The sequence below is a fragment of the Oncorhynchus masou genome, unplaced genomic scaffold (genome assembly GCF_036934945.1).
Source record: "Oncorhynchus masou masou isolate Uvic2021 unplaced genomic scaffold, UVic_Omas_1.1 unplaced_scaffold_2___fragment_4___debris, whole genome shotgun sequence".
In the NCBI taxonomy this organism is placed as follows: domain Eukaryota; kingdom Metazoa; phylum Chordata; class Actinopteri; order Salmoniformes; family Salmonidae; genus Oncorhynchus; species Oncorhynchus masou.
Genome location: NW_027016543.1, coordinates 18,967 through 41,871, shown reverse-complemented (window position 1 = coordinate 41,871; position 22,905 = coordinate 18,967). Strand labels below are relative to the sequence as shown.

At 42.2% G+C, this 22,905-nt stretch overlaps 2 protein-coding genes across 4 annotated transcripts in view; one reads left to right on the top strand and one right to left on the bottom strand.

Annotated features, from left to right (window-relative positions):
* LOC135538685 (gastrula zinc finger protein XlCGF7.1-like) overlaps positions 1–22,905 on the bottom strand; it is a 54,807-nt gene that overhangs the window by 28,165 nt on the left and 3,737 nt on the right. The gene's annotated exons all lie outside the window — the stretch shown is intronic.
* On the top strand, positions 8,760–21,684 carry LOC135538700 (phosphatidylinositol 4-phosphate 5-kinase type-1 beta-like). Of its 3 annotated transcripts, XM_064964601.1 has the most exons (15): positions 8,760–8,885; positions 9,357–9,413; positions 12,447–12,503; positions 13,862–13,992; positions 14,367–14,484; positions 14,689–14,841; positions 16,974–17,270; positions 17,990–18,183; positions 18,314–18,394; positions 18,480–18,528; positions 18,603–18,687; positions 18,811–18,948; positions 19,071–19,191; positions 19,391–19,478; positions 20,553–21,684. In XM_064964601.1, the coding sequence occupies exons 3-15, from the start codon at positions 12,447–12,449 to the stop codon at positions 20,553–20,555; spliced, it is 1,515 nt and encodes a 504-aa protein (XP_064820673.1). In that variant the 5' UTR covers positions 8,760–8,885; positions 9,357–9,413; the 3' UTR covers positions 20,556–21,684. The 3 variants fall into 3 exon arrangements, with proteins under 3 accessions (XP_064820673.1, XP_064820672.1, XP_064820674.1); XM_064964600.1 differs by lacking the exon at positions 9,357–9,413; XM_064964602.1 differs by lacking the exons at positions 8,760–8,885; positions 9,357–9,413 and adding an exon at positions 13,616–13,674.

The window sequence follows — 22,905 nt, the reverse complement described above, 5'->3', positions numbered from 1 at the left end:
AAATACATCATTGAAGTTGATGATGATTTACACTACAAGGAACACATTCATACCTTTTGGGAGCTTTTCTCTCCCCAATACATTTTCTGGAAATGTTTTTTTCTTAAATAAAATAAGCAAACAATACACACCTTCAGAATCACATCCATAAGACTTGCACATAGAGAGACGGAGACCGAGAGAAAACCTAATTGTAAATCAAATGCAGTCACCTATCCAGACCCGTTTTACTGCCTACGAGGAGCCCCACCGGGCCTTCACAACTGGACTGCCGACGTTATCTACCTGAAGGAGTTATCCGGCTGGCTCCTCCATCGCAACGTTACCTGAACGCCCATCTGAACCGTTAGCTGTCTTATCGGCTGCTATCTGAATAGACAAATCGGACAATTTATTTTTATTATTATTTTTTCTTCTTGGGCCTCTATAACTATATTGTTTTTATTTTTGTTGTTGTGTGATTTGGATTAATCCCCTCTACCACATGGAACCCCACTAATCTACTGACGGAATTCAAGAGGTGGCTAATAACAGGCGTCCATCCTATGCTAGCTTGCTACCGATGGCCTGGCTAGCTGTCTAAATCGCCGTGACCCCCAACCAACCTCTCCACTCACCGGACCCTTTTGATCACTCGACTAAGCATGCCTCTCCTTAATGTCAATATGCCTTGTCCATTGCTGTTCTGGTTAGTGTTTATTGGCTTATTTCACTGTAGAGCCTCTAGTCCTGCTCACTATACCTTATCCAACCTATTAGTTCCACCACCCACACATGCAATGACATCTCCTGGTTTCAATTATGTTTCTAGAGACAATATCTCTCTCTTCATCACTCAATACCTAGGTTTACCTCCACTGTATTCAAATCCTATCATACCTTTGTCTGTACATTATACCTTGATGCTATTTTATTGCCCCCAGAAACCTCCTTTTACTCTCTGTTCCAGACGTTCTAGACGACCAATTCGTATTGCTTTTAGCCGCACCCTTATTCTAATCCTCCTCTGGTGATGTAGAGGTGAATCCAGGCCCTGCAGTGCCTAGCTCCACTCCTATTTCCCAGGCGCTCTCTTTTGACAGTGTCTCCTGTCCCCTCCTGTCTCAGCCTCCAGTATTTATGCTGCAGTAGTTTGTGTCGGGGGGCTAGGGTCAGTTTGTTATATCTGGAGTACTTCCCCTGTCCCATTCGGTGTCCTGTGTGAATCTAAGTGTGCGTTCTCTAATTCTCTCCTTCTCTCGATCTTTCTCTCTCTCGGAGGACCTGAGCCCTAGGACCATGCCCCAGGACTATCTGACATGATGACTCCTTGCTGTCCCCAGTCCACCTGGTCGTGCTGCTGCTCCAGTTTCAACTGTTCTGCCTTATTATTATTCGACCATGCTGGTCATTTATGAACATTTGAACATCTTGGCCATGTTCTGTTATAATCTCCACCCGGCACAGCCAGAAGAGGACTGGCCACCCCACACAGCCTGGTTCCTCTCTAGGTTTCTTCCTAGGTTTTGGCCTTTCTAGGGAGTTTTTCCTAGCCACCGTGCTTCTACACCTGCATTGCTTGCTGTTTGGGGTTTTAGGCTGGGTTTCTGTACAGCACTTTGAGATATCAGCTGATGTACGAAGGGCTATATAAATAAATTTGATTTGATTTTGACGAATTCTGTAACCGTAATAGCCTTGGTTTCATGCATGTTAACATTAGAAGCCTCCTCCCTAAGTTTGTTCTATTCACTGCTTTAGCACACTCTGCCAACCCGGATGTTCTAGCTGTGTCTGAATCCTGGCTTAGGAAGACCACCAAAAATTCTGAAATTTTAATTCCAAACTACAACATTTTCAGACAAGATAGAACTGCCAAAGGGGGCGGTGTTGCAATCTACTGCAAAGATAGTAGGACAGAACTCTGCAGGCTATCCAGGTCTGTACCCAAACAATTTGAACTTCTACTTTTAAAAATCCACCTCTCTAAAAACAAGTCTCCTACCGTTGCCGCCTGCTATAGACCACCCTCTGCCTCCAGCTGTGCTCTGGACACAATATGTGAACTGATTGCCCCCCACCTACCTTCAGAGCTCGTGCTGCTAGGCGACCTAAACTGGAACATGCTTAACACCCCAGCCATCCTACAATCTAAACTTGATGCCCTCAATCTCACACAAATTATCAATGAACCTACCAGGTACCTCCCCAAAGCCTTACACACAGGCACCCTCATAGATATCATCCTAACCAACTTGCCCTCTAAATACACCTCTGCTGTCTTCAACCAAGATCTCAGCCTCATTGCCTGCATCCGTAATGGGTCAGCGGTCAAACGACCTCCACTGTAAAACACTCCCTGAAACACTTCAGCGAGCAAGCCTTTCTAATCGACCTGGCCGGGGTATCCTGAAAGGATATTGATCTCATCCCGTCAGTAGAGGATGCCTGGATATTTTTTTTAAATGCCTTCCTAACCATCTTAAATAAACATGCCCCATTCAAGAAATGTAGAACCAGGAACAGATATAGCCCGTGGTTCTCCCCAGACCTGACTGCCCTTAACCAACACAAAAACATCCTATGGCGTTCTGCATTAGCATCGAACAGCCCCCGTGATATGCAGCTAGAAACCATTATACACAGGCAGTTAGAAAAGCCAAGGCTAGCTTTTTCAAGCAGAAATTTGCTTCCTGCAACACTAACTCAAAAAAGTTCTGGGACACTGTAAAGTCCATGGAGAATAAGAACACCTCCTCCCAACTGCCCACTGCACTGAAGATAGGAAACACTGTCACCACTGATAAATCTACCATAATTGAGAATTTCAAGAAGCATTTTTCTACGGCTGGCCATGCTTTCCACCTGGCTACTCCTACCCCGGTCAACAGCACCGCATCCCCCACAGCAACTCGCCCAAGCCTTCCCCATTCCTCCTTCTCCCAAATCCGTTCAGCTGATGTTCTGAAAGAGCTGCAAAATCTGGACCCCTACAAATCAGCCGGGCTAGACAATCTGGACCCTTTATTTCTAAAATGATCTGCCGAAATTGTTGCCACCCCTATTACTATTATCGACTTTGGCAATGTCATTTACAAAATAGCCTCCAATACCCTACTCAACAAATTGGATGCAGTCTATCAGAGTGCAATCCGTTTTGTCACCAAAGCCCCATATACTACCCACCATTGCGACCTGTACGCTCTCGTTGGCTGGCCCTCGCTTCATACTCGTCGCCAAACCCACTGACTCCATGTCATCTACAAGACCCTGCTCGGTAAAGTCCCCCCTTAACTAGGCTCGCTGGTCACCATAGCATCTCCCACCTGTAGCACATGCTCCAGCAGGTATATCTCTCTAGTCACCCCCAAAACCAATTATTTCTTTGGCCGCCTCTCCTTCCAGTTCTCTGCTGCCAATGACTGGAACGAACTACAAAAATCTCTGAAACTGGAAACACTTATCTCCCTCACTAGCTTTAAGCACCAACTGTCAGAGCAGCTCACATATTACTGCACCTGTACATAGCCCACCTATAATTTAGCCCAAACAACTACCTCTTTCCCTACTGTATTTAATTAATTAATTTATTTTGCTCCTTTGTACCCCATTATTTTTATTTCTACTTTGCATATTCTTCTATTGCAAATCTACCATTCCAGTGTTTTACTTGCTACATTGTATTTACTTTGCCACCATGGCCTTTTTTGCCTTTACCTCCCTTATCTCACCTCATTTGCTCACATCGTATATAGACTTGTTTATACTGTATTATTGACTGTATGTTTGTTTTACTGGTTAAATAAAGGTGAAATAAAAAAATAAAATAAAAAAACAGAGGTGGAGCCAAGTCAATCCAGTTCACAGTTTAACTCCAGGGAGACATCATTGCCTAATGATCTGATATTTTCCCACTACTCAAAAAATATATACTGTACCAGTCAAAAGTTTGGACACACCTACTCATTCAAGGCTTTTATCTTTATTTTTTACATCAAATCTATGAAATAACACATGTGGAATCAAGTATATTTGAGATTCTTCAAAGTTGCCACCCTCTGCCTTGATTACAGCTTTGCACACTCGTGGCATTCTCTCAACCAGCTTCATTAGGTAGTCACCTGGAATCCATTTCAATTAACATGTGTGCCTTGTTAAAAGTTAATTTGTGGAATTTCTTTCCTTAATGCGTTTGAGCCAATCAGTTGTTTTGTGACAAGGTAGGGTTGGTATACAGAAGATACCCCTATTTGGTAAAAGACCCTGTCCATATTATGGCAAGAACAGCTCAAACAAGCAAAGAGAAACAACAGTCCAGCATTACTTTAAGACATGAAGGTCAGTCAATTCGGAAAATATCAAGAAATTTTAAAGTTTCTTCAAGTGCAGTTGCAAAAACCGTCAAGCGCAACATTGAAACTGACTCTCATTGAGGACCGCCACAGGAAAGGAAGACCCAGACTTACCTCTGCTGCAAAGGATAAGTTCAGTAGAGTTAACTGCACCTCAGATTGCAGCCCAAATAAATGTTTCACAGAGTTCAAGTAACAGACACATGTCAACATCAACTGTTCAGATGAGACTGCGTGAATCAGGCCTTCATGGTTGAATTGCTGCAAAACAACCACTACTAAAGGACACCAATAAGAAAAAGAGACTTGCATGGGCCAAGAAACACAAGCAATGGACATTACACCGGTGGAAATCTGTCATTTGGTCTGTTGAGTCCAAATTTGAGATTTTTGGTTCCAACCGCTGCGTCTTTGTGAAACGCAGAGTAGGTGAACGGATGATCTCCGCATGTGTGGTTCCCATCATAAAGCATGGAGGAGGAGGTGTGATGATGTGGGGGTGCTTTGCTGGTGACACTGTCAATGATTTATTTAGAATTCAAGGCACACTTAACCAGCATGGCTACCACAGCATTCTGCAGCGATATGCCATCCCATCTGGTTTGTGCTTAATGGGAATATCATTAGTTTTTCAACAGGACAATGACCCAAAACACACCTCTAGGCTGTGTAAGGGCTATTTGACCAAGAATGAGAGTGATGGAGTGCTGCATCAGATGACCTGGCCTCCACAATTACCCGACCTCAACCAATTCAGATGGTTTGGGACAAGTTGGACCACAGAGTGAAGGAAAAGCAGCCAACAACTACTCAGCATATTTGGAAACTCCTTCAAGACTGTTGGAAAAGAATTCCTCATGAAGCTGGATGAGAGAATGCCAAGAGTGTGCAAAGCTGTCATCAAGGCAAAAGGTGGCTACTTTGAAGAATCTCAAATATATATACACTGCTCAAAAAAATAAAGGGAACACTTAAACAACACAATGTAACTCCAAGTCAATCACACTTCTGTGAAATCTAACTGTCCATTTAGGAAGCAACACTGATTGACAATAAATTTCACATGCTGTTGTGCAAATGGAATAGACAACAGGTGGAAATTATAGGCAATTAGCAAGACACCCCCAATAAAGGAGTGGTTCTGCAGGTGGGGACCACAGACCACTTCTCAGTTCCTATGCTTCCTGGCTAATGTTTATGTCACTTTTGAATGCTGGCGGTGCTTTCACTCTAGTGGTAGCATGAGACGGAGTCTACAACCCACACAAGTGGCTCAGGTAGTGCAGCTCATCCAGGATGGAACATCAATGCGAGCTGTGGCAAGAAGGTTTGCTGTGTCTGTCAGCGTAGTGTCCAGAGCATGGAGGCGCTACCAGGAGACAGGCCAGTACATCAGGAGACGTGGAGGAGGCCGTAGGAGGGCAACAACCCAGCAGCAGGACAGGAGGAGCACTGCCAGAGCACTGCAAAATGACCTACAGCAGGCCACAAATGTGCATGTGTCTGCTCAAACGGTCAGAAACAGACTCCATGAGGGTGGTATGAGGGCCCGGCGTCCACAGGTGGGGGTTGTGCTTACAGCCCAAACCGTGCAGGACGTTTTTCCTTTGCCAGAGAACACCAAGATTGGCAAATTCGCCACTGGCGCCCTGTGCTCTTCACAGATGAAAGCAGGTTCACACTGAGCACATGTGACAGATGTGACAGTCTGGAGACGCTGTGGAGAACGTTCTGCTGCCTGCAACATCCTCCAGCATGACCGGTTTGGCGGTGGGTCAGTCATGGTGTGGGTTGGCATTTCTTTGGGGGGCCGCACAGCCCTCCATGTGCTCGCCAGAGGTAGCCTGACTGGAATTAGGTACCGAGATGAGATCCTCAGACCCCTTGTGAGACCATATGCTGGTGTGGTTGGCCCTGGGTTCCTCCTAATGCAAGACAATGCTAGACCTCATGTGGCTGGAGTGTGTCAGCAGTTCCTGCAAGAGGAAGGCATTGATGCTATGGACTGGTCCGCCCGTTCCCCAGACCTGAATCCAATTGAGCACATCTGGGACATCATGTCTCGCTCCATCCACCAACGCCATGTTGCACCATAGACTGTCCAGGAGTTGGCGGATGCTTTAGTCCAGGTCTGGGAGGAGATCCCTCAGGAGACCATCTGCCACCTCATCAGGAGCATGCCCAGGCATTGTAGGGAGGTCAAACAGGCACGTGGAGGCCACACACACTACTGAGCCTCATTTTGACTTGTTTTAAGGACATTTCATCAAAGTTGGATCAGCCTGTAGTGTAGTTTTCCACTTTAATTTTGAGTGTGACTCCAAATCCAGACCTCCATGGGTTGATAAATTTGATTTCCATTGATAATTTTTGTGTGATTTTGTTGTCAGCACATGCAACTATGTAAAGAAGAAAGTATTTAATAAGAATATTTCATTTATTCAGATCTAGGATGTGTTATTTTAGTGTTCCCTTTATTTTTTTGAGTAGTGTATATATTTTGATTTAGAACATTGGTTACTACATGATTCCATATGTGTTATTTCATAGTTTTGATGTCTTCACTATTATTCTACAACATAGAAAATAGTAAAAATAAAGAAAAAACGTTGAATGAGTAGGTGTGTCCAAACGTTTGACTGGTACTGTATATATACACTGCCATTCAAAAGTTTGGAGTCACTTAGAAATGTCCTTGTTTTTGAAAGACAAGCACATTTTTTGTTCATTTAAAATAACATCAAATTGATCAGAAATACAGTGTAGACATTATTAATGTTGTAAATGACTATTGTAGCTAGAAATGGCAAATTTTTTATGGAATATCTACATAGGCGTATAGAGGCCTATTATCAGCAACCATCACTCATATGTGTTCCAATGGCACGTTGTGTTAGCTAATCCAAATTTATAATTTTACTGTACAAATGCATGACATTAGAGTAGGTTTGTTTCATCTCATCTTTTCCCCAGTATAAGTTTGTCTCGTCTAATAGCCCACTATGGTCCACTAAGAGTCAGATCCTATTCCTTAGTGTAGCATGTAGTGTGACCTGGTCACTCTCCCTCACACCTGTAATATGAGCCTGTCCATAATCAGAGCACTTTCTCCCAGCAGCTCCATTCCCTGCCGTCTGCCCCATTGGATCCTACCGTTTATCCAATAATCACACAATCACATTGACTTATCAAAACCATTTGCGTCTTTCCTGAATGATGTCACTGCATGTAGCAGCGGAGAAAAGACCATGCTGAATTGTTATACTCAGAAAATAATTCTAGACTTACCCTTGATTTGTCTTTTAGCACTTTGTCTCCTGATAATTATTCCCTTATAGTAAATAACATCTGGATTGCATGTTCACTGTTTCCGTCTGCAGCCGAATGCCACAGGAAGAAGGGGTGGTAAGAGACTGAATCTTTCATTCCTCTATAAATCAGGTTTTATGAGTTGACATTGTGTAATTTCTGTGTTACTCTTACTTCACAACAATTCAAAGAGCGGTTTGTTGGTCTGTCCCCCAGTGACACAAAGCAGCTCTTCAGCACTGCTGTGTGTGTGGGAAGCCATGTTCTCTCTCAGGTGGAATATTTAAAAGGTTTTCATACAATCTGTTGTGCTTTAAAATGCTCGAAATCAGAAATATCCAAACTGTCAAGTCCTTTAAGTACAGTCTTTTATTCTCTCACCCGATCTTAAATTTACAGCACCTACTCTGACACACTTCTTAGGCGTCAGTATGCAAATTAAATACTGTAGTATTTACTATAGTTAAAAAGTGTTGTGTTTTTGCAGATTGTAGTGTTTTTGCGGACATTACTTTAGTATTTACTACAGTGTTGTTTTGCAGATTATACTGTAGTATTTACTACAGTATTCTACAACATTCTATAGTAAGTACTACACATGTTAGAGATTTACAGTGTGTAGTATAGTATTCTATACTATACTACAGAATTTTATAGTAAGTATCCAACTGTCGTATTATATTGTAAAATGTATACTTTCTCACGTGGGGATGCTGAGCTTCAGAGTATAGTAGGCCTAGGTTATTATGATTCTGAACCAATTGCACCCCCTACTGACTAGGCTACACCTATACAACTCACAGTTCTGAACAAAGAATGATAATGGTTTATGGCTAATTATAGGCTACAGTCATCTCCCTGTCATAACCAACACAAACAATATAGTAGTCTAATATTTAACACTTTTGTTTTGTGCATTTACTAAATAACAACTCATAATATGCCTATTGGTTGCAGGCTATTTGACTTCAATTCCATGGGAGTACCGGAATGCATTTAACTATAGGTTAAGTGTTTCAATTGGTTTGTTCATTAGAGAACAGCTTCGAATATGTAGGCACCAACCTCCGGGTTGTAGGCCTAGGCTAATTAAAAGGTACGTGACAGTAGGCGGAGAATGGCACGGAAGCACCGAGGATGCTCGCACGTCACTGATTACCACAAGCCTTCAGACGAGCCAGAAACGATGAAGCCTGGTTGCAAAGTTACTTGTCTTTTCATTTAAACACGGCGATAATATTCAAGGTAAGGACAAACATTTTATAAGCGAAAGGACTGTGTTGTCTTGTCACCAATTTCTTTTGCCAACTTGTCACCACCTGAAGATGTTGGTGCCGCCACCTGCCGACGTTTTGGGCGTCAATGGAATACGTTACCTTTTTTTTGTTTCATAAAACAACTATTTTCTTGACAGTCGAAGTTCGCACTCAATCACTTCTCTTTTGCAGTTGTTGGTAAAGTCTATTCAAGCAGTCTTAGTAGGATTTTACTTTATCTTTGTAATGCAAACTATTGATGACAAGACGCTGACTTGCTTATGCCGCGTTCAAAACAACTGAACTCGGAAATCTCCGAATGCCGACTTCAGTTTGACCAAGACAACTGTGAACTCTGAAAAAATGAGCCCCGACTGGGAAAAGTCGACTCATGGCCCTCTTTTCAGAGGTCCGACCTGAAGATCACTAACGTAATGATTTTTACCTCGTTTTCTTTCAGAGTTCCCAGTTGTCTTGAAAGCACCATTGGCCGTAACAACAGGAGGAAATACATCTGGTTTGTCACTTCCCCATAAGCTGACAGAAGGAACTAACTACACGTTGTAGAAGAACAGGCTACCTACAATTGTTCACCTGTTCATGCATCATTATGAAAGCTATGAATATGATTAGCCTGTGATAAAAGTATACACAATTCAGTAACCCCAGTTGTTGACCTGCATATGATATTATGTAATATCAGGACATGATGCCTGTACTATTTTGGCTCTGTGACTGCATTTCAGCATTCAGGCATAAGATCCACAGTAAACTAGATATTTCTATGAACATCTACTTGATTAGAATAGTCCCCATGGACAGCTCTTAATAGGCTTGCTTTCAGAGATTTCTTTGTTCAAATTTGGCAGGGTTCCTCCCTCTGATTAATCTGCTCTCCTGCCACCTATCCTACAATTATTCCAGTCCATTGTTTGCTTAGGTGATCTCGTGCCTTATTTGCGTCATTTATTCTGTCCTCGCCCTCTCCACACACCAAATATTAACTTTGCAAAATGTTTATTGCATCCCCTCTCCGTCACTCATAAAGAGACATTGTCCCACGTGGCTGACTTGGTAGAGCATGGTGCTTGCAATGCCAGGGTTGTGGGTTTGATTCCCATGTGGGACCAGTACGAAAATGGAAAATGTATGCACTCATTGCTGTAAGTCGATCTGGATAAGAGCATCTGCTGAATGTGTGTACCAAATTTGACTACAGCATGGTCAACGACTCTTCAGCTCACATAACAGAGAACCCTAGTACTAGCATTATACATCAACTCCTGAATGGCATTCAATCTAGCCTGACCAAGCACCACTTTTCTTTGCATCATTGTTTTTGATGGGGAGAGCCTTTCACGACTGGTCAACTCTTGACACTCAACTTATTCTAAGTAGAATCGTAATGACTGCTCAAAAGTTGCTTGTGTGTACTCACGTTATGTTGTACATAATGTAATCCAGAGACCGGGTCATACAGAGCAATTTCAGGGCGAAACAGGAAAATTACCACACTATAACTGATGCCCTTACCATAACCCCAACACTCAAACCCTAAATCTGACTATAGGTTCCACTGTCGTCCTGCTTCTGCATTGACATGATTTGGTTCTGATGCATTATTTTATGCATTTAACAAGTTGACCAGTTTGTACTGAAACCCCATCATGATGAAGTGTTACCAAACACCATTCACAGTACGTGAGCCCAGTACAGTGACAAACAAGCAGGGAACGTGAGCTATAATAAACCTATACCTACTAGGCAAAGGCATCTAGTCAACATCGGTTTAGCGTAATTTCATTGAAATGACGTCGCAACAACATTGATTCAACCAGTGTGTGCCCAGTGGGTATGAAACAGTCTGCTTTAGCTCTGATCACAATGATTGAGAATACAATCTCATCAGACCTCTCCAAAGAATGAAACACTTCGCACACAGTTTTGCACTTTGAAGCAGGTCCATTCGATGCATATTTGATGATGGGCCCCAGTCAACTTTATGAACACGGAGATGCTTGCCTGAGGCAGTCACTTATGTTAGCTCCTTGAGAATGTGAGTGGTTCATGGGTTGGTATGAGGCTAGCAGATGAATTGCATTCACATTGAAAGCATGAAAAAGCAGCACAATAAACATAATGTCATTTTTCTCAACACAATGTGGGTGTGTAAAATAATTGCTTTCCAAGATTGAGAGCCATACGCACCTCTCTGGATAGTGCTGTGTTGTGAGGAAATGTGGGGCAAAAAGGGTCTGTAACTCTACTCTGCTGACTGGACCCCTCAACACAACCCTTGATCCCAATTAAGGAGGGTTGAAAAAAAACAGTGGAAGCTAAATCTCCCCCAGGGACATTCCAAGAACTCTGAAATTCAAAGCTCTTTCAATTAGGCTACCTCTGCCCAAAGAACCAAAACAACAAGTAGCTCCAGAGGTAAAGTTGCTTAGTGAAGTGGGCATGAGACCCAATGTTATATGGGCCTAATCATGATTTTAAGGTTATAGTTGTCAACATATAGGCAGAGACTTTAAATCATGAATTTCAGACTTACTGGAATGTTCCTGGGGGAGATTTAGCCTCCGCTGGTTTTTCAATCCTCCTTAATTGGGATCAAGGGTTGTGTTGAGGGGTCCAGTCAGCAGGGTAGAATTATAGACCCTTTCTGCCCCACAGTTCCTCACAGCACAGCACTACCCAGAGAGGTGCGTATGTCTCTCTCTCATTCTAGACTACAAGATGCCATAGGTATTGGACACTATCAGAAACTATGGAACATACGCAGAAGAGTTTGGAGTATACTGTGTGGCTTGGAATGGAAGATGGTTTGTTATGGAAGAAGCCTTTTTCAGAGCTGAATAATATTCTCACAGTGAAGCCTCAGATGGATTTAGTTCTGATGTACTTCTTTCGACTATTTATGTTGGCGTTAGGAGATATTTCAGATTTTTGGTCACCTGAATACGCTTGACTTCGGTTGTTTATATTTGCTACAGTACAATGTATTTTCAGCAAGCTGATTGCAGAAACCTTCATTTTGTCGATGGTGTTTAGAAGAAACTTCATGGCGAGTGGGATAGTAGATACAAACATCTGTATGGCGGTATACAGTGCTCAGAATGTTCTGGACTTGACTATCTCATCTAGGAAGTGTGTAACTGGGATATGCAATAATTGCAAAATATTTGCTGTAGATGCAACCCTCATATCACACAATTTTATTGTGTCATGGAATAGGAACTCTCCTGTTTCTCGTTTTTTATGCTTAACAAAATAACCAGAATGATTGGCTAGGAAAAACTCCCTAGGCACTGTGCAATTGCCTCTTAAGTGGCATTGCTTGCGCTTTTAGAATTTTAGTCTGGATATCTGGAAAGCAATTTGTGACAACTTCTTAATAAAATAATTTGATTATCATACATTTGATTGATGGTTAATAATGATATACCAGAACCATGATTATAATACATCTATTAGTACATCTTAGAGGGTGAAAAGGTGTATACTTGAACTTGCTTGTGAATTAATTTATGTTATTTCTATCCAAAAGATGGCAACAACAACCACTGAAAGTGGAGGAACCAGTGGGTCAAAAGATTACAAAAAGGTATGGAGTCTTTGGGCCCCGATAGTTAATTTATACTGCATAGCACATGTACAAATCCTGTAAAGTCCTTCTGAGAATGAACATGGTCCTATTGGTGAACTGAGCTCCAAGAAGAATAACTGTTCTTCCTCTGAAATATTGGTCAATTCTTTGTCCTCACGAGACTAGAGTTGGTGGAGTGTTATAACGGTGCTCAGTCTGTTTGTGCTTGCTGATGAAATCAAATGTTATTTGTCACGTGCTTTGTAAACAGCGTGTCGACTAACTGTGAAATGCTTACTTCGGGCCCTTCCCAACAATGCAGAGAAAAATAATATTAAAGTTAATAACGAGGAATAAATGGACAATGAGTTTCTATAACTTTGTTATATATACAGGGTACCAGTACCAAGTCGATCTGCAGAGGATGATATGTATAGTACAAGGGTAGGGATAAAGTGGCTAGGAAACAGGATAGATGATAAGCAGCAGTGTATGTGATGAGTTGGCGCAATGGGTGGTCAATGCAGATAGTTATCTAAATAGCTACCTGGACTGGACTATTTAGCAATCGTATGGCTCGATGCTGTCCAGGGTCCTGTTGGATCCAGAGCAGCCGATGACGTGACTAGGTAGATTTTGAATTTCCACCAGTTCAGGATTAACAACTCCATGGCCTTGTGGTTAGTGTCCACCCTGAGATTGGAAGTTGGGTTATAATGGGTAAGGTTCCAGAGGAAACATCACATTTCTGTACATCTGATATGTTGGGACCACCTTCAGCTTTAACTGATTTGGGTTTTTCCATCCTATACCAATGTAGGTAGCCAAACACCTTTGTGGCGTGAAGCAACTTGAAGTACAAGTACACCCCCTGGACAGTACGCTAATCTATCGCAGGGCCTTACCCCGACTCATCCCCCTAACGCGGCGTGCCAAGCAGATATGCAACAGGTCCCATTTTTACAGTCTTTGGTATGACTGCCAGGGATCATACTTCCAATCACATGGCGGACACTAACCACAAGGCCACTGAGTTGGTGATCCTGAACTGATGGAAAGGCAGAAACAATCTTCAGGGCAGTCGGCGTGCCTTGTGTGACTCAATGTAATCATGTTATCCGCTGCTCTAGAACCAACAGAACCCTGAACAGCTTCTAGCCCCAAGCCATAAGACTGCTACATAGTCCAGGTAGCTATTTGGGTAACTATCTACATTAACTCCCCCTTCCATTGCACCGACTCTTTTGACTCATCACACACTCTGCTGCTACTGATTATTATCTATCCTGGTTTATATGTACTGTATCTACCTCCATTACCTCTGCACATTGGAGTTTTCACTGGTACCCTGTGAGAACATGTCTGTGTGGTCCCAGCCCACAGCGGCTGCCCTGAAAGGAGCCATCCAGCTGGGCATTGGGTACGCAGTGGGGAACCTGACATCCAAGCCTGACAGAGATGTACTCATGCAGGACTTCTACATGGTGGAGAGTGTCTTCCTACCCAGGTATAGTACACAGCACTGGCATCACTCAGCAGGGTTCTACACATCACTAGTTAGTGACACTAATACAGCACAAACCCTGTAAAAGATGCAAATCTAAACCGCATTGGTCAAATTTTCCCATTGACACAGAAGTCCCTTTCACTACAAGTGTTAACTACAACATTTAGCGTGACCCTCTAAGCGTCACTGAAAGACGCACATCTGTTGTGGCATCTGTTGGGCACTGCGTATCACCCAACTGATGCTTAGTGTACACTTCAATAGCTTCCTTGCATCACTCAGTCAATATTCTCTGTTGCAAATATACATATTTTCAGTCCTAAATGAGTGTTTGTATATAGGTGTTGTACTAACACTAATCTGTTTGTCGTCAGTGAGGGGAGCAACATGACACCAGCGCACCACTTCCCAGACTTCCGTCTCAAAACCTACGCCCCTCTCGCCTTCCGCTACTTCCGAGAGCTCTTTGGCATCAAAGCAGATGACTACCTGGTTAGTGTGGAAAGCCCTTCACAGAAAACACTCCTACATACCATGTTCTTCACTGATAATGCAGTATACAATAATGTAGTAATTCACCCTGTTGTCCATGATGTATCAATAAGAGCACAATTTAAGTTTGTTTGTTTGATACATCCTTGTTGCATTCTTGTGTATATGAATGCGTGATAATAGCTCATCCTGTATGAATTCCAGTACTCCATCTGTAACGAACCTCTGATTGAGCTGTCCAACCCCGGGGCCAGCAGTTCCTGGTTCTACCTGACCAGCGACGATGAGTTCATCATTAAAACTGTGCAGCATAAAGAAGCTGAATTCCTGCAGAAACTCCTTCCTGGTTACTACATGGTGAGCCTCTCCCTTTACACAAACACCATTCCTGGCTCCATAAATGGGGCAAGTCTTATCTCTAGTACTTTCAGAAAATTCCAATTCATAGATTGTAAAGTATTATTTAAAGAGACATTCCGGAACATATTTTTTTTAAACCTCCCTCTTTGGGCAATTTGTAGTTCATGCATGCATAATATGAAAATTACTGTCTTACTTCAATTAGCCATGAAATCCCTAGTTTGAAAGCAACTGTTTTCTGGAAGTTGTGTGGTGCTATTTTGAGTACTGCAAGTTTGGCCCACATGGGCCAGCTCCTTAGCAATTCGATTTCCAGCCAATGAGCTTCAGCTCCTCGCCATTTGAGTGACAGCTAGCAAGATGCACATCGAGCAGTCACACAGTGAAAGGAGGCTGGCTCAGGCCTGCCAAGTGTTATCCAATGAGGTTGCAGGGCAGGCTCAATGGCTTAGTGACACAGCAAATAGAAAGAGCAGTGGCGTACTGCACATAGTGCCTTCAGAAAGTATTCAGACCCCTTTTCCACATTTTGTTAGGTTATAGCCTTATTCTAAAATGAATTAAATAAAAAAACATCTACACCACGCAATCTACACAATACCCCATAATGACAAAGCAAAAACAGGTTTTGAATTTTTTGCTAATTTCTTAAAATAAACAGATCACATTTACATAAGTATTCAGACCCTTTACTCAATACTTTGAAACATCTTTGGCAGTAATTACAGCCTTGAGTCTTCTTGGGTATGACGCAACACGCTTGGCACACCTGTATTTGGGGAGTTTCTCCCTTCTCTGCAGATCCCTCAAGCTCTGTTTGGTTGGATGGGGAGCGTTGTGCAGCAACTATTTTCAGGTCTCTCCCGAGATGTTCGATCAGGTTCAAGTCCGGGCTCTGGCTGGGCCACTCAAGGACATTGAAACTTGTCCCTAAGCCAATCCTGCATTGTTTTTGCTGTGTACTTAGGGTCGTTGTCCTGTTGGAAGGTAAACCATCGCCCCATTCTGAGGTACTGAGCACTCTGGAGCAGGTTTTCAACAAGGATCTCTAATTTGCTCTGTTCATCTTTGCTTCAATCCTGACTAGTCTCCCAGTCTTTGCCGCTGAAAGATGCTTTGCATTCAGGCCACAAAGTTCAATCTTGGTTACATCAGACCAGAGAATCTTGTTTCTCATGGTCTGAGATTCCTCAGGTGCCCTTTGGCAAACTCCAAATTGACTGACTCCTCTGCCTTTTATTGAAGAGTGGCTTTGTCTGGCCTCTCTACCATAAAGGCCTGATTGGTGGAGTGCTGCAGAGATGGTTGTCCTTCTGGTTCTCCCATCTCCACAGAGGAACTCTGTCAGAGTGACCATCGGGATCTTGGTCACCTCCCTGACCGAGGCCCTTCTCCCCTGATTGCTCCGTTTGGCCGGCAGCCAGCTCTAGGAAGAGTCTTGGTGGTTCCAAACGTCTTCCATTGAGTGATTAAATAGGCTGTGTTCTTGGGGACCTACAATGCTGTATACATTTTTTGGTACCCTTCCCCAGATCTATGCCTCAACACAATCCTGCCTCGGAGCTCTAAGGACAATTCCTTCGACCTCATGGCTTGGTTTTTGCCCAGACACTGTCAACTGTGGGACCTTATATAGACAGGTGTGTGCCTTTCCAAATCATGTCCAATCAATTGAATTTATCACAGGTGGACTCCAAGCTGTAGAAACTTCTAAAGGATGAGCAATGGAAACAGGATTCACCTGTGCTCAATTTGCAGTCTCATAGTAAAGGGTCTGAATACTTATGTAAATAAGGTATTTATACATATGCAAAGAATTTCTAAACTGTTTTCGCTTTGTCATTATGGGTTATTGTGTATAGATTGCTGATGTTTTTTTATTTAATTCATTTTAGAATAAGGCTGTAACAATGTGGAAAAAGTAAAGGGGTCTGAATACTTTCTAAAGGCACTGTATATTACGTAGTACGCAATTTTCGGAGACCTGTTTTTGCTCGTGAGCGTTACTTTCAGAACTACTTGCTAAAGATTATGCAAATTTTCCAGAAAGTCTCTTTTTATTTAAGTGTTAGTAACACACTTGATCATATTCTCAAATATGACCGTTTATCTGTTTTTCCCTCTGTCAGAATCTGAATCAGAACCCGAGGACACTGCTACCTAAGTTCTATGGCCTTTACTGCATCCAGTGTGCCGGGGTCAACATCCGTCTGGTGGTGATGAACAACGTGTTGCCCAGGGCCCTTAAGATGCACTACAAATATGACCTGAAAGGCTCCACCTACAAACGACACGCCTCGCGCAAGGAGCGCACCAAGTCCTCGCCCACTTTCAAGGACCTGGACTTCCAGGAGATGCTCGAGGGCCTGCACTTTGATGGCGACACGTACAGTGCCTTGATGAAGACTCTGCAGAGGGATTGCAGGGTGAGGCCACTCACAGTAGATTCACTTACATATTGGTATTGCATATTCAAAACAGGAAGGCTAGTCAAATTGGTGTGACAGGAAAATAGTAGTTCCTTCAGTAGCATTTGGTTGGCTATATCGCTGATGTCACTGAACTTTGAACCCCCATTGTCGATTAATATTATGAAAGGATGACGGGCCTCTCCTCCACCTTAAGCTCTTCTGAATGATCTCATTAGTACTGTATGTGTGATTACTGGGAAAGCACAGTAGACCCCTCAACAGGGATTACTTTCAAGAACAGCCCAGAGCAGAACACCTGACTCATTACAAGGCTTAGGGACTGGACTGCGGCAGAATAACAGTCACCCAACCCAATGTGGTATGTAGGCAGCAACACAGTATAAGCCTACAGTAAATGTGTTCGGTAACCCAGGCACTGAAAAGGCCTTTGTTTAGAGGAGTTACAGCTTCACATCAGTGTTTGGTCAGAAGACTGGAGGTTTGAGTATGTTTGGTTTGATAATCCAGCTCTTCCTTTTACAGCTTTCAGCATGGGTGGTTTTCAAAGGTCACGTTGAGATGCCAATTAAGAGGATTGTTTATTAAGTGGGAACAAAATGTAGTCATGTTTGTGCTTTGTTCACATGTAGGACCAGGAGTCCTTGACCAGAAGCATGTTGAGGCCCTTTTATATGTTCCTGACATATTCATGTGTGTGGTTATGTCTCGGTCAGGTCCTGGAGAGCTTTAAGATCATGGACTACAGTCTCCTGCTAGGGGTGCATGTTCTGGACAAGAGTCTGGAAAGGGGGGCCAGGGGGGACAGTAAGCGCCTCAACAGCCAGAGGGTCCTCTACTCCACTGCCCTGGAGTCCATCCAAGGGGGAGGGGATGGCAAGGTTGCAGAGCCAGTGGCAGACGATAACACGTGAGCGAAGATTCACCTTAAGGCCCTTTAACCAATGACATATCACTGAATACACAATGAGTCATTGCATTATTCACACCATGATTCAGTCATACACTGCATAACATAAATGTGTTTTTGATATTATCAGAATGGGTGGAATTCCAGCAAAACACAAAGATGAAAAGCTGCTGATCTTCTTGGGGATCATTGATATCCTACAGTCCTACAGGTAAGAGCTTTTCGTGGAACCACTGTTGGCACTGCCATCAAGAAAAACACATCTATGTCGCGTAACATCTGAGCTTCTTTTCAAGGTTAATTAAGAAGATGGAGCACTCCTGGAAGGCCCTTGTACACGATGGGGTAGGTTAGTATGCATGTGTGATTGTGTTCATATTCCATTTGTCATAGTGGCCTGACACCGGTTTGTGTTTCAGGACACCGTGTCAGTTCACAGGCCCGGTTTCTATGCAGACAGATTTCTTAATTTCATGGGTGGCACTGTATTCAAAAAGATCCATCGTAAGTGACTGACTCACACACACACACACACACACACACACTCGACTGGTTGCCTCATGTCCTTTATATCATATTTTCTCATTCATTTGCCTAGTCATTTCACTAATGCTCCCTTTCCCTCAGCTCTAAGAGGAGCATCCTCTAAGAGGAAGAGGAGCTCCATCCATGCGATGAGGTCAGCCTCCCAAGAGGTGCTGTCCCCCCAAAAGGAGGAGAAGGATGAGAGGAAGGCCCAAAGCATGGAGTGCCTGGACAGACCATGTAGTCACCCTTTATAAACTACACCATCTATTGGGCCTGTACACAAACACACTTCTCACATCATGCAATCTCTGATTTATCTGTTCTTTATGCTTTTTTTATTTCTCTGTTTTGTTCAACAGTAAGTTCCTCTAAGCACCCTGACCTAGTCACGCTCCCTAAAAGTATAAAGCAGGCTGTTTCCTTCTCCTCCTCCGCTCTTCAGACTATCAAGAAAGACCTTGAGGAGCACCTGGAGAATAGGTACAGTGTCAACTGTTCATACAATGTTTATACTTCAACACCCTGATTGTACACTGCCCCACTTCATATACACCTCATCCCTTCCTTAACCACCTTAGCACCCATACACAGTACCTTTCAAGGTTCATCCCTTGCTGGAATCAACTGTTTGTTCTGTAAGACAGTGATGGAGTTGTTTCTCTTCCCACTGTCTTCCCAGTGCCTCTTGTATGACTGTGGCCCTGGATGACACTGTCCCCTTTCCCCCTACCCAGGGCAGCCCAGACTCTGTACATGATGTCTACTTGGTGGGTGTACAAGATACAATATGTATTTAGTTAGAAGTCAGAAATTGCTTAATAGAATATATATTTTTCCATTCTCTATAACCACTGCTTGTTTTATCTCTGATATCACAAATATTCCATGCCCTTTGAAGTCACTCATGGGGCCCAGTCGGTATTAGATACTACGTCGTGACCTTGCCCACCTGTGGGGGAAAATAACCTAGGTAACCACAGGTCATCTCATTGGCTCACAGCAAAAACACAATTTTCTTGTCTGTTTTAGTCAATTACAAAACTACATTTAACAAAAATACAACATGTATAAAGATTACTTTTCAACATTTTGCATGCTCCCTAGCATTATCACTACTTAGAGAAACTTAATATTGTAAGGCTTCCCTCATGCCCCTTTTCATGACGATGCTAGCAGCCACTTGAGTGAGTGCTAGCTTACTACCGACCGGAACATTAAGCTAGCCAAGACCAACAACAGAAACAAACAGACTATACAGGTGGAGTGGAGCATTGCGAACCATAGGTCGGGATTTTTGATTTGGCTACATGTACATTGAACAACTTTGCGGCATGCTTTGTCAAGTTCTTCCCAAAAATCTCATCTGACGCAAGCTAAATTACATGCTGTTTGATAAGCTATCTGAAAATACATGATTAATTGATGTTTACTGATCATGAAAAGCATGCAGTGACTTGCTGTATAACTCTGATAGAGATAAATCTGCTCAATTGGAATAACAAATGTGTAGTTCAGTAGGTAGCTAAAACCAAATAAATTAAACGGCACATGGTTGTCAATGGTTTTAGCGAAGCTAGGGGTCTCCGATTGCCCCCCAGCAGCCAAATCGAAAGCTCTGCGCCGTATTGTGACGTTTATTGATAACCTATTCCTGAAAAAAAAAAATATATATATATATATATATATATATATATATTTGTCACTGACATCAGCATCAGCATCACTTTTGTTCTTCTCTGACCAATCCTGTGTGAAATCACTACCAAACAAATAATCAATGAAGTCCTCACCAACAATGCTCCTCTGTGTCACATCACTGATATTCAACCTCTGCATTCTAGTGAAGACTGGTGGCAGATGACAAGTCCCATCCAACAGCACCACTAAATAGACGATGACCTCTAAGCATCAACTGCACAACAAATGCTATCATGACAGCACTCCTCTACAAACTGTATTGCCTTTTAATGTTGTGACCTGCACTATGAAGCTGCTTTCTCCTGCTACAGTACACTTTGCTGCTACTGTAACATCAGAGACAGCCCTAAGGTTTTGAGATGGAGACTAAGGCTGTTACAAAGGCAGCCCAATTCCAATCTTTTTTTCACTAATTGGTAGTTTGACCAATCATGTCAGCTCTGAACAATATCTGATGTGATTGCTTAAAAAACAAATTAGTAAAATCACTTATATTCATTGCTTCTCTAACAGAGATCTGTATTTGTATGCACATCCATGTGATTGATTCTTTTCTATTGACATCACCAATAATAGTTCAATTCTCTGAGGCTGGATCCCTGGAAGATAAATTTCATCAGGTTTTTATTTGAAGCATACTAAAAAAGTATATACATGCACAGAGACACTTTTTTCAGAAATGAAGATAAATAATCTAAAGTAGGACCAGAAAATACTGCATTGGGCAAATGCTTCATTTACATGACATACCTCTGAGTCCTCAAATCAACCCATCAAGTCACTTCACAATCAATGCAGCAGACCTTGGACACCAGGGGACACAAAGTAGAGGACATACAGGAGTTTCCAATCAATGACTTGACTTGGTCAAGATTTTAAAACAATGCCATCCATGGTGAAGGAATACCATCCAAGGCGTATGTCATGTAGGTAACGATTTGTGAATATGCCATATCAATTGTCTTCCTTTCATAATCACACATTTCATTATGTATTTCATGTAGCTGTTGTCCTATTAATGATCAGTCGTAATTATACATTCTTTGTGAAATTATGTATTTAAGATAATTAAATGTACAGTTAGCCTAATGTATGTTATATTTATAGAAAATACTAATTGGCTCAGTTTATACAGGAAGCTTAATTTTGTTTCTGATGCTAAATTATTGGCAAAAGACCTAATCTGATTGATGTAAATACCAGTTATTGGGCAAGAATCTGAATTGGACTGCCTGTCTGGATGCTGCCAAAATAAAATCCGATTTTATGCAATAATGTTGTTTTCATCTCTAAACTCTTCAGCCCTAAGAGGGCAGCATAATCATTTCCATAAATGATCCATAGGTGGCATAATGTGAATAGAATTACTAATCTTTCTTTCATCTTCCAGGATCGTTATGAGTAGATGCAAAAGCTATCAAAATTCCATATAGAAGAGGCTTTTTCAGTAAAAACTGAACGTAGAAAGTAACTGAGTTTTTAAAAGACAACTGCTTTCGCAGTAAATTGATCAACTGTTTACAGCCTCAATCTGATTACTTATTTGAAATAATCATAAATCTTTGATTGGAAAACTGTTGGTGGAAGTCAATTGAGTGTTGTGCAATATCACCCATAGGGTAGTATTTTCCAAATGGTGAGTGAGATGGGCCACGGTGGTCAGGACCCCTGGTGATTCACACCCAAGTCCTCCTGGGTCACGGCTTAAGACTGGGCTGTTGTGGCTTAAAACATTGTTTTGATTATCTGGAGATGTATAGGCAAATTCAAAAGGTTTTAGGTGGATAACTGTTTGGAGCCCACTAAACCTACACATCAGGTAATCTCGCTATTACTCTCCTATGGATAGTGCTGTCAATGTACCCTGTGTAAATACAATCAAGTCATGCATGCAGTGGTGTCATGCTCAAAGGAGGGCACAAGGATACATGCCCCCTCATTTCTCCTGTTTTTACATTTTTCAATGTTAAATTAATTACTAAACTACAGTATATTTAAGGCCATGTTTTATCATAATTATTGATAGAAATTTGTGTAGTATTTTTGTGGTTGGGTAGTAAATAGGATGCTATGATATATGCCTATATTATGATCCCATGGACTGTTGCAATTTGGATGTTGTATCCTAAATATGTTAGTGCAGTAGTAGCGGTGTGTGAGTAAAATCAACGGGGAAGCAAAGCCAAGAAAAAAGCCATATTACGGAAGTTTACAAGTCGGAAGTTTACATACACTTAGGTTGGAGTCATTAAAACTCGCTTTTCAACCTCTCACAAATTTCTTGTTAACCAACGATGGTTTTGGCAAGTCGGTTAGGACATCTACCTGTGCATGACACAAGTAATTTTTTCAACAATTGTTTACAGACATTATTTCACTTACAATTCACTGTATCACAATTCCAATGGGTCAGAACTTTACATACACTAAGTTGACTGTGCCTTTAATTTTCTGGAATTTTCCAAGCTCTTTTAGTTATGGTTTTAGAAGTTTCCG

What these genes read in the sequence shown, in the direction of transcription:
- LOC135538700 (XM_064964600.1), top strand. Translation starts at nt 12,447, where the DNA reads ATGGCAACAACAACCACTGAAAGTGGAGGAACCAGTGGGTCAAAAGAT. An exon ending in TCCTTCCTGGTTACTACATG is followed by an intron (nt 14,842 to 16,973) that starts GTGAGCCTCTCC and finishes TCCCTCTGTCAG; the next exon opens with AATCTGAATCAGAACCCGAG. An exon ending in CTCTGCAGAGGGATTGCAGG is followed by an intron (nt 17,271 to 17,989) that starts GTGAGGCCACTC and finishes TGTCTCGGTCAG; the next exon opens with GTCCTGGAGAGCTTTAAGAT.